At 43.9% G+C, this 15,289-nt stretch overlaps 1 protein-coding gene across 5 annotated transcripts in view; it reads right to left on the bottom strand.

Annotated features, from left to right (window-relative positions):
- PLAC9 (placenta associated 9) overlaps positions 1 to 15,289 on the bottom strand; it is a 57,592-nt gene that overhangs the window by 6,504 nt on the left and 35,799 nt on the right. The window contains exon 1 of one of the 5 annotated variants that reach the window (XM_081191377.1): positions 10,445 to 10,635. The exons of 3 other annotated variants lie outside the window; for them this stretch is intronic. In XM_081191377.1, coding sequence (XP_081047503.1) covers positions 10,445 to 10,499 — 55 coding nt within the window. In that variant the 5' untranslated portion in view covers positions 10,500 to 10,635. Of the gene's footprint in view, positions 1 to 10,444; positions 10,636 to 15,289 lie in introns of those variants that run through there. One more of the 5 variants, XM_081191376.1, reaches the window with a different exon arrangement.

The raw sequence follows: 15,289 nt of genomic DNA, 5'->3' as shown, positions 1-15,289 counted from the left end.
TTAAGCTTGTGGACTAGATCCTCAATAAATATTGTTCGTAATATTTATATTGTTTACATCAATAATATTCTGTTGTTGTTAAACATAAGAACAGAAACTGGAGCGCTGTGAGATTAGGCGCATCAGGCCACATAGCGCTAGATTCTAGGAGTGTTTACTCTGGCTAACTGAATTCAAGATTCAGCAGTAAATTAGTATTAGTGCTAACTCTTTACACAGGTTTCTTTATTTTGCCTTTAGCATTGTTTTTATATGAGGGAAGCTGTCTCCTCATAATGGCAACACAAAGATCTCTTTTTAAATCTTTATGGAAAGAAAAACAACATGTAATTAAAGAGTATGGAAAAGGCCCTCCTCAAATATTTGGGCCAACCATCAAACCTTAAAAGGTTTTAGTGAAGGTCCCACCCATTTCAGAATGATGAGTGCAACCAAAACTATGTGGAATTCGCTTGCCTCAAAGTCAGGAAAGTTGGTTAAAAGTGTGTGTAACACTAAACCACCACTGAGCTTTGCAAAATGTTTTTCGGGGGGGGGGGGACAGCAAATGTCAACAATGTATTCCCTGACTTAATATGAAAGAGGCCACTTTACACAGGAAACTCCCAAGATGTTACTATAAAATAAGTACAAATGCTGCCAGCTTAAGAAAATGTAGGCTGTCAGCAGGTTTTTAACTTGGCATGGCAACTCTTGCCTGTGGCTGGTATGTATAATCACCTCAATGAGAAATAATGGAATTTCCAAAAAGAATTTATTTCCATTAATTTACTTCCAGAGAGCATATCCCACAGATCCGTCGTATAATTTGTCCCTGCACAACACTGAAAATTTTCAGCTTTAAAACTCATCTAAAAACTTCATGCCGCCACAACCTTTTCCTCCCTGCCTGGTTATCCTTTGTTGCAAAACAGTCTTCAGTCATTTCACATCTGCTGCCCAAAATGTTCACCTCTTCTATCACTCAGGCATATGACACCCCTCCTCAAATTCCTACCCTGGTTTCCTACATCCAGTGAAATCTCTTCACCTCTCAAGTGCTTTTTCCCCCTGGGGGACACATACCCCTAAACATTTTGTGAATCTTTGTACTTTTGTCCATTTACTGTACAGTCATACCTCGGGTTACAGATGCTTCAGGTTGTGTTTTTTCAGGTTACGAACCGCCAAAACCCGGAAGTACCGGAACGGGTTACTTCCGGGTTTCGGTGGCCGCGCATGCGCATAAGCGCTAAATCATGCTTTGCACATGCGCAGAAGCGCTGAATTGCAACCCGCGCGCGCGCAGATGTGCAGCTGCAGGTTGCAAACGTGCATCTCGCAGGGATCACATTCGCAACCCGAGCATCCACTGTATTTATTTTCCTCGATCTGAACTAAAAAATGGTGATTTTCTTGAGTCAAAATGAGAGTACCCCTAAACATTTTTTTAAGAAAAAAAAGCACTGCCTCTCTCAGAACAGCCTTAGCGTCCATAGGTAGGTTAGGTTGAAACCTGATTAACTGGCCCAAGGTGATTGGGCAAGTTTCTGGGCTGAGTGGTGATTGGAACATGGGTTTCTCAAGTCCTAATCCAACACTAAGGGTTAACAACAATACCATGCCAACTATTGCTTTGCGCAGCAATACAAACAGATGAGAGAAAAAGGCAGACAGCATTTTTATTTTGGAATTAACTTTCAAACCACATAATAATTAATGTGAGTTATTATAATTAAAGAGGCAACGTTCCTAGCTGTAGGACACAGAGCCACACACAGAACGATACAACCAGAATAACAATTTCCACATGTGATATCAACATCTGCTCAGAATTTCTTGGGCCACTGAGTAAGAAGCATGGCAGCTTTGAGGGTTTTTTGCTGAATGCTTCCCTGGACTCATTGTGACTTAGTCCTGATTAAAATATTTCTGTTTTCACATGCTGGGGAAACCTCAGCAAGTTTAAAATCCTGTTTTTTAATGTATTGGGTACAGCAGATAAGAGAAACACAATTCTGCAAGATAAAACATCAGCCAGCGTGGAGGGGGGAAATAGAGTTTTGAGTGAAGTAATCACATGAGCTGGAGGGACGCGGGTGGCGCTGTGGGTAAAACCTCAGCGCCTAGGACTTGCCGATCGCATGGTCGGCGGTTCGAATCCCCGCGGTGGGGTGAGCTCCCGTCGTTCGGTCCCAGCGCCTGCCAACCTAGCAGTTTGAAAGCACCCCCGGGTGCAAGTAGATAAATAGGGACCGCTTACCAGCGGGAAGGTAAACGGCGTTCTGTGTGCTGCGCTGGCTCGCCAGATGCAGCTTGTCACACTGGCCATGTGACCCGGAAGTGTCTGCAGACAGCGCTGGCTCCTGGCCTCTAGAGTGAGATGAGCGCACAACCCTAGAGTCTGGCAAGACTGGCCCGTACGGGCAGGGGTACCTTTACCTTTAATCACATGAGCACAAGCAGTGGCGTGTAGAAAATGGTCTTTTCAAAATAAAAGCTACCAGAAGGCTGGTTCAGATGTGACATTCATGTTTTACCAAGCTGAAAATGAGCATCAGGCATGCAAGCTCCTCCTTTGTCCATCTTTCCTTCACCAACAAACCAGGATCTCTGCATCAAAGCTGGCACACAGGGAAAGCGTAGTTCACAAGCCCAACACTCATTTCTGGCTTCATATCTTCACAAAGATAAGAACGTTTTGCCTGACTCAAAACTGGGACAAAACTTTAACATGTTTTGTCCAAGCTTAGTGGACTGCATATTGCTTAAATCTCATTTAACAAGCAGGTGGAAATAGGGCTTCGGAGGTATAGGGTTCATCCAAGTAGATCTGAAATAGAGTCCTTGGACTGCTTCTGTTTCCCTGCCCATCCATTCCAGATAGCCTTTCTTGCTAAAGTTTGTGGATATCACTACTTTGTGGGGTGGGGGGCGGAATTGGACTAATTGCTCTTTAAATGTAAATTTGAGCTGGACTGCACTTGTCCCACCTTCAGAAAATGCACCTATCCCAAGATGAGGCAGCACACACACCTTCAGAGATAGGGAAATGTTGAGCTTTTTTTTTTTTTTTGCCCAAAATTGTTGGCAAATTCACAAAAAAATGAAGTTTTTGAGCTGTTTTTAAGGAACATAGTCAAAAATGACACTGCCAACATAAGTTGGATTTTCCCAGACATTTTTAGTGATTTTTGCCCGGACACAGATATGTCCAGGAAATTCCAGACATATAGCAACCCTACTAGACACCAAACCACCCCTTCTCACCTGGAGACCCTATCATAAGCTCTCCTCCAATACCTTTGTCAGCAGCCTAATGCCAAAATTTATGAGGAGGTCCAACCACCAACTTGCCAGAGGAAATGCTTTGCTTGCTATTTGTGTGTGTGTGTGTGTGTGTGTGTTATGCTGTTGCTAAAATACAGCCATGGTGGGGCAGAACCAGTGAAAATGGTGACAAGCCAAAGAGGCAAAGTTTCCTCATAAGCCTGAATTATTTGGTTCAGGCTGTTTCTTGTGGTTGCTATCTTCTGTACTCTAGCGTGAGCTAGAGCCTCACAAAGGAGCAGGGTGGAACGTAAGTTCTGATAGAACAAAACAAAGATTATTAACAGTGGATTGCAGCCAAGGGTGAGAGATGATTTCTAAAAAGAAATCTGGGAGCTGATTATACTGAGGTCATTCTCTCCAGCAGAGACCACTTCTTATGCACAGTCTATTTTGATTAATGCAAAAAGCAACCCACCATTTCTTTTCTTAGATATGTAGCCTCAAAGCAGCAATTGTCAAATTGTTCCTGGTGCATTCTCAGTTAACACAGTATGACTGTCAGGCCCAATGGGTCTGGCTCGTTCCCATGTAAACGGAGTCAACCATCTCCCTGGGATCCTCTCCAATGCACAAAAATTCCTCCTCTAGCAAAGCAACATGAAACAGCTTCTTTGGAAAATATAGGGAACTGAATGCATGTCTCTCTTATATGGTGAAGTCAAACAAAAGATCCACAGAGCCGAGGTGATTTTTGTCTGGGTGTTTTTGTCCCACTCGCTTTCGTTTACTTGACAACGTCCCCTCTGTCCAAAATATTACGTCAGGGAAATAAGAACTCGCTTGGCTTAATTCTGTGCTTGCTTTGGCTATCCTTCCTTGTGCTTGGGAAGAAGATAAATATTTCTGAGAGGACTAAGAGCATTTTCAATTGCTCTTCAGTGGTAGATGGAGTTATGTGTCTGTGTGACTATGGTGATACTCAGCACCGATAAGAGTTCTTCAGAGTGTTCAAAGTACTTTACATATATTACTTTGGAGTTATAATTCCGACAAGCCTGTAAGATCTGAGCTCCCTGGAATAGTCCATACCCACCAAGTGTCCCGATTTTCCAGGGATAGTCCCAGAATTACAAAAGTCATCTTGGCTTCTGATTGGATCCTGGAATGTCCTTCTTTACCCCGCCAGTGCCGCCGTAGCTGAGCCTGGAGAGGATAAGCCAGGGCTTATACCGAGCAGTGACAGTGGCTGCCAGGAGCATCCCGTGGCCTCTCCATGGCCAATGATGCCAGCCTCCTCCCTTGGGGAGCTTGTAGTGGCTGCTGGAGAGTGAGCGAGGAGGAGGAGAGGCTGTCGCTGCCGTGGCCCAGCCCTGTGTGACGTGTCAGCTCTCTGAGGGGCAGGCAAAGGGCAGGGCTGCCCTGGGAGGGAAGAAAGTCTTGATTTTTAAAATAACAATACTTTGCGTGTTTGCATCTAATCGTGCTCCTTTCCAAAATTTACTTATTGTGGTCTGTTTTTCTTTGTGTAAATCTACCAAAGAATAAAATAAAAGCGGGGTCAAGGGGTTTTCTCAGGACGGTGGAGTGTCCTGTTGACATAGTTGTATTGGCACCTGCACTTCTTCCAATAGGAAATGCTCTGCGGCAGGGGTGAGAAACACAACAATGGGGGTGTCTAGTGGGAAAAGTCCCTACAGTATTTTCATCTGTGGGATGTTGGAGGGTATTCATTTGTACTCTGCCTTTTGGATCCAAAGTTTCTCCCCCAGCTGGCTACACCTTTCAGTAGCTAACCCATAAAACCTCCCAATTAACCATAAAAAACAGCAATCTCAAACAACAAAAGCTAAAACCCAACCAGAACAAAACAATCATTCATCAATATGTATTTACTTGATTTGTGTTTGCCATTGTGAAAACTTGCCCCCAACTCCATCTCATAAAATCAGAATCACTTCAAGCCCATGAAGTTACTATAGGGATAAAATCCTGATTGTGCTTCCGGGTTGACGCGATCTGGAAATGGCGGATTTCCTCCGAGCTCCGGAGGGAATCGGCTCCACTGAGGATGGGTCTTTGCCGCGCCGGCGACGCGGGGACCCTTAAAAACCGCAGGCGCGGAAGCCTGCGGACTGAAGACTCGGCGGGTGCCTTAAGCGCCCCCCCTGATTCGCAAAGAGCCTTTTTAAAGGCTGCGGAGGGGATACGGGGGTGGCGTGGCACTGAGAGTCGATCGCTACCTCGGTGGAGCGAAGCCGCGAGCCATAACCAGAGAGCGCTGACTTCCTTCCTTGAAAATTTGGACTGAAAGAATCGCCCGTGAGTAAGACGGATTGGGACTTTATAAAAATTCTACCTTGAATTGGAGACGAGCGGGGGGTGTCTAAAAGGAAGTCCGCACCCCCCCTTGCAGACGATCTAAGCAACGGCGCAAGAGCTAAGCTGGAGAGCCTACCCCTGGTGGGGTGAGTTAAAAAGGACATTAACTTCCGAGATTTAACTAAGGGAAATTTTGGGCTGGAGAGTGGAGTTTTGGGAACCTTTTTTTTTGCTTTAACCAACCCCCCCTCCCGGGCCCGGGAACGTCCTGCTTTGGTGCCTGTGTAAGAGCTGTGGAGTTTGACAGCTGTCAAAGCTGTCAAACGGCTGATTTAAAGTGGAAAATTTGTCATCTAAGATCCCTCTGGACTAAGACGAGTTATAATTGAGCTAAAACTGTTGGAAACAAAGTAATAATAATTAGTTAAAGGATTGTTGGTGAAAAGGCTAATAAGTAACCAGATTCCCCCTAGGGGGAATTCTGTGAAACTACAATGGATACAATGGCTGTGGAAGGAAAGTTACTTGTGGAAATCGAAAGGATGTTTCAATTGGTGGGAATCTTACAAGAACAGAGCTTGGCCATGAATAAACAACTTGAGACTATGACCTTGGGAACAGGCAACTCTGCTCTTAGTATTGAAAACCTCAATGAGAAAGAATCCACAGCTGAATGGGAAACAATACCTACAGAGCTGGAAGAGACTAAACAACAAGAAAAAGAAGAAGTAATCCTGGGAAGCAACAACCAAAAGCTGACATCTGCGGAACACAAGCAAGGAAATGCTGGGAACATATCTACTACAACTCTGCGAAAGACACAGAAGAAGAAGGAGGAGGTCCCGGGACAAAATGGGATACAGAAAACTAAAATAAAGAAATACGATTGGGGCCTCCGTTTGGACTTTGATTGTGAAGAGATAGGCTTTGTGGAAATTCTCCAGCAGTTATTTTTGAACCCCCTTGTGGGAAGAGGATACACTTTGATGGTGAAAGAGCTTTTCCCAGACCTGACGACTGACATAAAGGACTACCAACAGGACAGGCGGAGAGGGACTGAAAGGGATTTGAAAGCCTCGGACGTGAGGAACCCAGGCTGAGAATCTTGAATCTGGATCCTTATTGGGAAGGGACAAAAACCGGGGATGGGAGGGAGGGAAGAAGAGACTCTTAAAAACTCTTAAGACTTCTAAGTTTGGTTATTATGACTCTTAATTAAGATAAAATGAAAATCGATGGAAGAGAACTTAAGTCCAACTTAGGTAAATTAATTTTTATTATAAAAAAAGGTAATAAGATGAATAAGAATGTTGAGAGGAGAAATACCAACTTGCTGATATAACCTTGAAACTGGGATGCACGAGGGGAGGTGGGGGGAAGTCAGGGAACAAGTTTATGAAACGGGGATTTGCTGATTTTATATATGTTTTCGTCTTAGTCTTTTCTTTGTGTATGTCTTGTCTCTAAAAAATCAGAAAACCAAATAAAAATTTTATATATATAAAAAAAAATCCTGATTGTGCTATTTGCATTCTAATAATGGGAGCCAAAACCACTGCAGACCGCAGTTTTGTGGCTTGTGATGGGAATATAGATCTTAGGATTGGTGGGTTTTTTTTAAAAAAAATGTTGCAAATATTTTTCAGAGGGGTAACAGTGTTAAGTCTCTTGCAGCAAACACAACAAAGAGTCTTGTGGTGCCTTAAAGACTAACAAATGTGTTATGGCCACAATAATGTTGGTTTGGCTGTTCCAGACTCACTTATACATTTCACTAGAGGACTGTCCACAGCTATGGAGTTTTAATTAAAACTGTAGCAGACATGGTAAGCTTCTGCATTTTGTGTAAAACCTTTCACACTTGTGCCCATATTATATTTCTATTACTTTAAGGTGAAAGTAGTTGCCATCTATTCCCACACCCTTGCCACAGATTGAGGGAAATTTTCTCTTGTACTCCTCAGGAAATAGCTTCAGCTGTAACTGAACATTAGAAGTTTGCAGCTGCCAGAAAGAAATAGCAACCACTGAAAAAGCTGTTTTAGGCACATCTGAGAGTTTGCATGTGCACTGATGTGATTTGAGGTTGGTTGGTTTTTTTAATCTGCAGAGCCCATTGCAAAATGCCTTGGATATTCTCCTCAGGACAAAACTAGAGGTGATGGTGAACCCAGGTATCCCTGTATATCCCAAACATGCATATAATAGGGGGCAGATGACCGTTGTTGTTTTTTTAGAGTAAAAGGGGAGCACAGGTGTTGGGCACGAAATCCTCTGTACCTGCCCATCACCTCCCCTCCCTCTCACTGCACTGTCTTCCCAGCTTGGCATCTAAGCCCTATGAAGGTTAAAAGTGCTTGTGGGAACAGGTTGAAGGGACATAAGCCATAAAGATGGGGAGGGTTTACCATCTGCCCACCACCTCCAGAACACATACAGAGTAGCTGGGAGGGCCCAGTCAGATGGGTGGGGCATAAATAGTAACATTATTATCATCATCATCAACCTCATCATCATCATTATTATACACTTGCCTGCTCCTTTTGCTCTAAACAACAGGACACATGCATACCGATCACATAGGATTGTCACAGACCTCAGTTTAAATTACTGGGCTTCCTGCCACACAGTTTGTTTATCCCTTGATGTCTAGTACTGAGCTACTTAAGAAGAACAAATTATAATAAATAATTTGCTGTGTAATTATGGGAGTTTGCTGTCTGAAAAACGCAAGTCCTCTAAAACCTTGGGCACGTTGAACAGGCTGCATAGTTCTTTGCATCTTGCGCATTATCTGTGGGCACCACAGGTTTCACTTCAATAATGCTTAGTATTTGAACGTACCTGCGCATGTGTGTGCAGGAGCTGGTTTCTATGTGTGCATATTTCTTGCTGAATGGGGAATTGTGTGTGCAGTGTTTGCAATTCTACAGCACGCTCCCACTGCTGGTTTGGGAAGCTGTGGACAAGGGGTCTTAGCTGCCATCCATATGTATCCTGCAGCTATCCTGTTATTTGTTACAAAATACTTTGTTATGATGCATTTCCCCACAAAACAGTTTTGATCCGAACTGAGAAAGAAAAACTGCCTGGCTGTGTTTTAAGGCAGTACAGTGGTACCTCGGGTTAAGTACTTAATTTGTTCCGGAGGTCCGTTCTTAACCTGAAAGTGCTCTTAACCTGAAGCACCACTTTAGCTAATGGGGCCTCCCGCTGCCACCGTGCTGCTGAAGCATGATTTCTGTTCTCATCCTGAAGCAAAGTTCTTAACCCGAGGTACTATTTCTGGGTTAGCGGAGTCTGTAACCTGAAGCGTATGTAACCTGAAGCGTATGTAACCCGAGGTACCACTGTAATGTGTACACATCCTCAAGGCACAAAGCAACTCAAGAAGGTAGTAAAACTAAAGCAGATCCAAAAGAGGAAAGTGGGGGGGGGGGGGATCCAAATCAACAAGTAAAGTCCCAACTTGAATGTATTTCAAGTGAAAGGTCTTATTTTGCAACTGTGTCTGCATTTAGTGCTGCCTGCCAATCAACTGATCTGCCTGCAAGTTGGATTAGTTCCATGGCATTTTCCACAAGTGCTCAAAGGTTTACCTCAGTAATTCTTATAACAGCCCTGTAAGGTAATTCTACATTTTTATTATTATTCCCATACCGCAGATTTGAGGCCAAGGTTGAGAGACAGTGGCTTGATCTGGCAATTGAGAACAGAGGCAGGAACTGTCCTGACTTATAGCTTATTACTCACTGCTTCTACATAATGACTAAAGCAAACGCACAAGAGGGAAGTGAGGATCTACAAGTGGGATTTGCAGCCTATGTTTACTGTGATATAGGCTGGCAGGCAGCATCTGTATACCTGGATAAAAGTAATTAACGCTTGAAGAAATGCCGCAAAAACAACCTGTCTACACAGCCTTTAGCATTTCTATGCCATACCGAAAGAACAGAAAATATAAGAGGAGGGGGAAATGTACCCAATGGAGACAGTGTAAGAGAAGCATGAAAGCCTACCCCATGGCAAAAACAAAAATCTTTGCAGATTTAAAGCAATGTCTAGCAAGGATTTTTATACCCTGTTCATTTCAGTGAGACAGTTAAACACTGGCAAAATTTTCTTCTAGTGAAATAAATTTTAGTCAAATCCTCTGCAAATTAATTCAGAAGTGGGACCCAATAAATTCAATTAGACTCAAAAGTATGTATACATAGAGCTGCAGCCTTCATATTGTTTGCCTTCGCTAGATTGCACCCTTATTCAAGAATGGCAGTGTGTGTCACAAAGGTATCTTTAAAACATTTGTACATGCTAAAAGTCAAAGATCCAGCATCGTGCAAACCATTTCCCCTTCTACACAGTCCAATAAAACAACTTAGAGTGGCAAACACAGCACTATTAACCAAGAAAAAGCTTTAGAGGTAGGCTAACAAGCATCTTCATTACAGTACTAGCTTCTTGAAACACTGAAGTTCTCATAGCAATATAATTCTTAAGCTCTCCAAAACTGAATGCTGTTCAGAGGGCCATATGACTGACTGACAAAAGTGAATCGCACTTGAACCTGCATACCATTTTGGTGATATTACTCTGACTTTTGGCGAAGCCTGACAAGTACTGCATATTTTTGATCCCTGTAAAATTTTATAGTTTGCGTCTATAAAACACGATCTCCAATTGCACAGAGGTCACGCTTATTATACAGGGCTTTCCTTATGTGAACTTCAGAAGTTAAAATATCCCACTGGCTGTTTTGAACCAAGAATGAGCACATTGTATTTCTATCCATCTCTATCGATTTGCTTCCGATGGCTGCTCTTCCCTCGAGCAGATAATGCTTCTAACAAGCTGCCGGTTTTGAAAGACTTACCCAATCCTTGTCCATTCAGCATTAAAATAAAAAGCAGAGGCCAAATGCAAAGCATAGTTTCAGAGGCTCCGTCCGGAGGAATCTCTCCTGGTCCAGCAGATGAAGAGAAATAAGCAGCCTCTCTCCTCAGTATGCACTGGCCCTCTGCAGAACAGTTTGGATTGGCAGCCGGAGAATTGGGAGGAAATAGTCTCTGGCTGCTGAGCCAAGTTTCTTAGGCGGTCCTCGCCTTCCTTTCTCCCCACCCCCATCCAAGCCACCCTTTAAACTCCACATAGGGACCAGTCACCCAGGGAAACTCATTCTAGGCCAAATCTGCTGAAGCGAAAGGTGGGGTGTGTAAGAGTTTATTTACTTATATGGAACACGAATGGAATGTGCCGAAAAAGAGCTCCACTGAATACAACCAGTTGGATCAAGCACAAAGCAGCTGCCTTGGATTTCTGTATGCATAGTTTTTAGTCACTCTGCAGGAGAGAACAAAGTGGAGTTCACCAGTCAGGCCTATTATTACTTGTTTGATTAGATTTCTTTAAGAATTCCACTCTGTCTTGAAAGCTCAGCGCAGGTTACCATAGTTCCAGTATTTTACATGTACTCACAAACTTAAGATTCCCCTCAGAAACATAAATCAGTGGCATAGGAAATAGGCTTTATACCACATCAGACAAATAACTTATCACACCCAGCATTGTCCACAACAGAGATGGGGAACCTTTTGGGCTTCAGAGGCCAGATTGCACCCTGGGGGCCAACAGTGACGGTGGGTGGGACAATTCACCTGCTCAAATCCCTTGTGTGGCTTTCCACACAAGGGATTTTGAAAGCTAGCTGGCTATCAGGTGCTTGGGAACTGCAGCACAAGGGAAATTGCCTGCCTTACGCTTCCTGCTTTGGAAAGCCCAAAGCATAGTACTGGCAAAACATGGGCATATCCAGGATTTATGTCGGGGGGGGGGGCAGGACACTCACCTGTCATCATCCTCTGTCTGGCTCCATCTAGCAGATTTGCAACTCTTTAAATTACTTTCTTTTGACCCCAACTGCTCAGAAAAATCTCTCAAAACCTTTCTACAATTTCTACTTTTAGTTAAGTATCCTTATTTATTTACGTGATTTAAGGGGCAGCTGCCTCCGTCCCCCCCAAATACACCCATGTGACAGAGCACTTCTTCCCCTACCCATCGACTGTTTGGGGGTGGGGGGAGTGAAAGAAGGCTGCATTTTTCAAGTACTGGCTGTGCAAGGGAGAAGTCCTTCTCACAGACAACGCCCTCAATGGGTATTTAGGACCCCCACACATCAGCTGACAAGCAGGGAGGGGGGAGGTCAAATCCTGATGATTTGGCTGCAGGTGCCTGTTCCCTCCTGTGAACAGGCACGCACAGTGAACACAAAATCAAGAGAATTGTGCTCTTTTGTCTTTCCCATCAGCTGATGTCATGAGCTGCACAAGCTGATTGACAATTGGGCGTGGTTTGGGAGAAGTAGTATCATGGGACAAAACTGACTTGCAGACTGGGAGTCCCCCACTCTGGTCTACACTGACTAGAAGCAAATCCGTTATGTCTTGAGCTTGAATCCCAGAACAATAGGCAGGTAGGATTCTAGAATGCAGCAACTTGATTGGCCAGTAGGAGCTGTCCAATCTGGCTCCAGTAGGGAATCAGCCTATCAGGTGTAAATAAGGTATATATAGCCCGGGGTCTGGGCGGGGCAAAGACACAGGATGATTGACTGTTTTCACTATGAGCTGAAATAAACACATGAAAACTGATGGCTCTACACTGAATAAAATCTCAAGGGTCTCTAGGTGGCGTCTTTCCCACTCCCCCCGGAAATGCTGGGGACGGAACCTGGGATCTCTTGCGTACGAAACAATCTCTTGGCCACTACCTTTCACTAAAATGGTTTATCAACTGCTGTATTAATTTATTACTGTTGTACTTTTACCCTACCCTTTCTCCAAGGAGATCTCAGGGCAGCATCCATGGGAATGGCCACATTTTACTTGAACATCAGCCCAGAGGGGTTGCTTAGGCTAATACGGGAGTGGCGGAACCTGTGCTCCTCTAGATGCTGTACAACTCTCAACATCTCTCATCAATGGCTATACAGTTGTACCTCGAGTTAAGTACTTAATTCGTTCCGGAGGTCCGTTCTTAACCTGAAACTGTTCTTAACCTGAAGCACCACTTTAGCTAATGGGGCCTCCCGCTGCTGCCGCGCCGCCGGAGCACAATTTCTGTTCTCATCCTGAAACAAAGTTCTTAACCTGAGGTACTATTTCTGGGTTAGCGGAGTCTGTAACCTGAAGTGTATGTAACCCGAGGTACCACTGTACTGCCTGGGGCTGGGGGAGCTGGAGCCCCCCCCAAGGGACTGTGTGTTTTTAAACAACAACAACCCGACAATTTAAAATACAGCTGCAATTTTGCCATACAGTCTTCTTCAGTGGTGGAGATTGTTTACTGCTTCAGAACGGATCCAGAATACACAATAGCTCAGGCATCTTTAAACAGGGATGTAAACAAAACTGAGATACTGCATGTTCCATGCCACTGAAGAGGACTATGTTCAAAATGCATTTGGCAGCAGAAAGTGTTGTTAATTTGCAAGATATTTTGGGAAATCGTTTGTTCACTATACATTCAGACACTTCGTAAGGGATCATAACCCAATTTTGCATGGTGGTCCCCAGGAGCACGAGCTCCCGGGATCGAGCCCTTTTGGGGGGGCCCAATGTCCAAGAAGAGCGGAGTCCCTTCAATTTAACCCCAATACCAGTTATGTATCAGCAGAGCTACCTCAAAAAGTGTGTGTTATTTTCCATTTGAGCAGCAGCATTAGTCAAAAGCTATGCCACAAACAGGCTGACATTTCTGAATAGTCTTCAACAGCAGTCTCAGGTAAAGCACATTAAAACAGAAAGCACTATGGCAGGGGTTTTCAGTCTTTTGGGGACCACATTTAGAAGTCTGGAAAAACTAGTTGGCACTACCATAAAATGGTTGTCATTGGAGGGGTGTGGTGGCTGCACAGTAACAAAATGGCTGCTGATCTGACCTGCCTTTTCATAAAGGAGAAATCACTCCCCAAGGAAATGAGTGCAAGACAGAGGTTGAGGCTGAGCCCCAGATGCAAAACCACATGCTTGCCTTTACAAAGCACAACAGAACAACCCATTTCACAGAAAGGAAACTGACAATGCTTACCAGAGAAGACTTTGCTTACTATACCAAAGAGTGCTCATGTATCTTAAATAGTCGAATGGCAAAGTTTGTTCTGCAGCACATTTTAAGGCCATTTTCATCCTTTCTGTACCATCCCCTAGTTTTATGAGTCTGTCTGTTTAAATAAGCAGCATCTTCCCACACATGATTCCAAGTATAATAATAGCAGTAAAGCACACTGGTGTTTTTAAAGAGCCACTCAAGAGAAGTATTCAATTCAAAATAATGCCACAGATTTTTGGCACAATAATAGCCTGGAAAGCAAAAGCATTCCTTCGTATTTTTAGTCCTAATATGGACTATTCTGAGAAACTAGTGAAATCATGTGAATAAGAGGTTTCAGCAAAATCTAAGATTCAGTAATACCTTCAAGATGACAGCAGGTGCAGGGACTATCACCCTAATGCGATAGACAGTGTTTTTATTCTATCTGATTAGGTGTTGAGAGAGTGGGGACATGGTTGCTAAGCAACTGCCACCCCAATCCCTCAATTCTACTAGATATCAGTAACAACAAATTCATATTTTGTTTGCAAAGATCATAAAATGCAAAAAAGTGTACATACCCTTCAGTTGCAAAAGAGAGAAAATGAATGCTGATCAATCTGATACACGCTATATATGTGGGATGTAAACACAGGAGCAGTCAATGACAACATTCCTAGAGTGTACATGTTAGAACATGGGGAGGGATGTCTGTCCAGTAAGCAGGTAAACTTCCTGGAACAGACTTCCTTCGCATGTGACAGAGGTGGGTGTGGCCTCACCTGTGCAGGTAAATGATAAAAGCACAGGGCAGGCAGCCATTCTCTCTCTGCCATCTTCCTTCGATGAGGAAACATCTAAGGATGCTCTCTTGGCTCCCAGCCAAGAGAGGAGATAAGGACTATCTTCATATAAGATAGATTCTGGATGTATGTAACCTTTTAAAAGCTGTCTGCCTTCTGGGATCATATTGTGAACAGAACGTGAGTAATGACCGCTCCACGCTTAAAACGGGGGGCGCCCTTTGCGTGGACGCGTGCAGCCCCTAGATCTGGAGCGGCTCCAACAGCATAGGCTTGGTTTGCCTTCCCTCAGGTGGGATACCTGGAGATCTCCGCCTACCTCAGTCAGTTGTCCAATCCCACCTGGGGGAAGCGTTGCCAAGGAGACCAGGCCAGGTAGGGGAGGGATTACCTGCCCACACAATAGAGGGAGGAACAGAATGTGAGTAAACTCTTTTATACTTTTATAAAGACTGTGTCGTGTCTTGTATTTTAAGAGGGAACAAAGGGGAAATTACCAGAGTAATTATTATAGAGGTTCTAGCGAACCTGTGCAGACGTTACCGTTGTGAACTAAAAGGGGAATGTCATAAACTCTGCTGATATTTTGGGAACTTGTTAGCACAAGTTGGATTAGGATATAATCTCACAATATATCCTCTCCTGCACCCCTGAACATTCCCACAATATATATATTTCCCTTGGCTATAGCAGATATTTTCTGGGGGTGCTAATGTGGAGTTATAGGCACTAGGTTCCTGGGAGGGTTTCTATACCTACAAGAGTTGAGTAGAAGAGAGAATCTTGGCAGTGGCTGCTCTTATTACGGTGCCCCTGGGGGCCAG

This window comes from Podarcis bocagei, assembly GCF_964188305.1.
Source record: "Podarcis bocagei genome assembly, chromosome: 4".
NCBI classification, from domain to species: Eukaryota; Metazoa; Chordata; class Lepidosauria; order Squamata; family Lacertidae; genus Podarcis; species Podarcis bocagei.
Note: the sequence above shows the minus strand (reverse complement) of the source record. Positions and strands in the feature narration are given on the sequence as shown.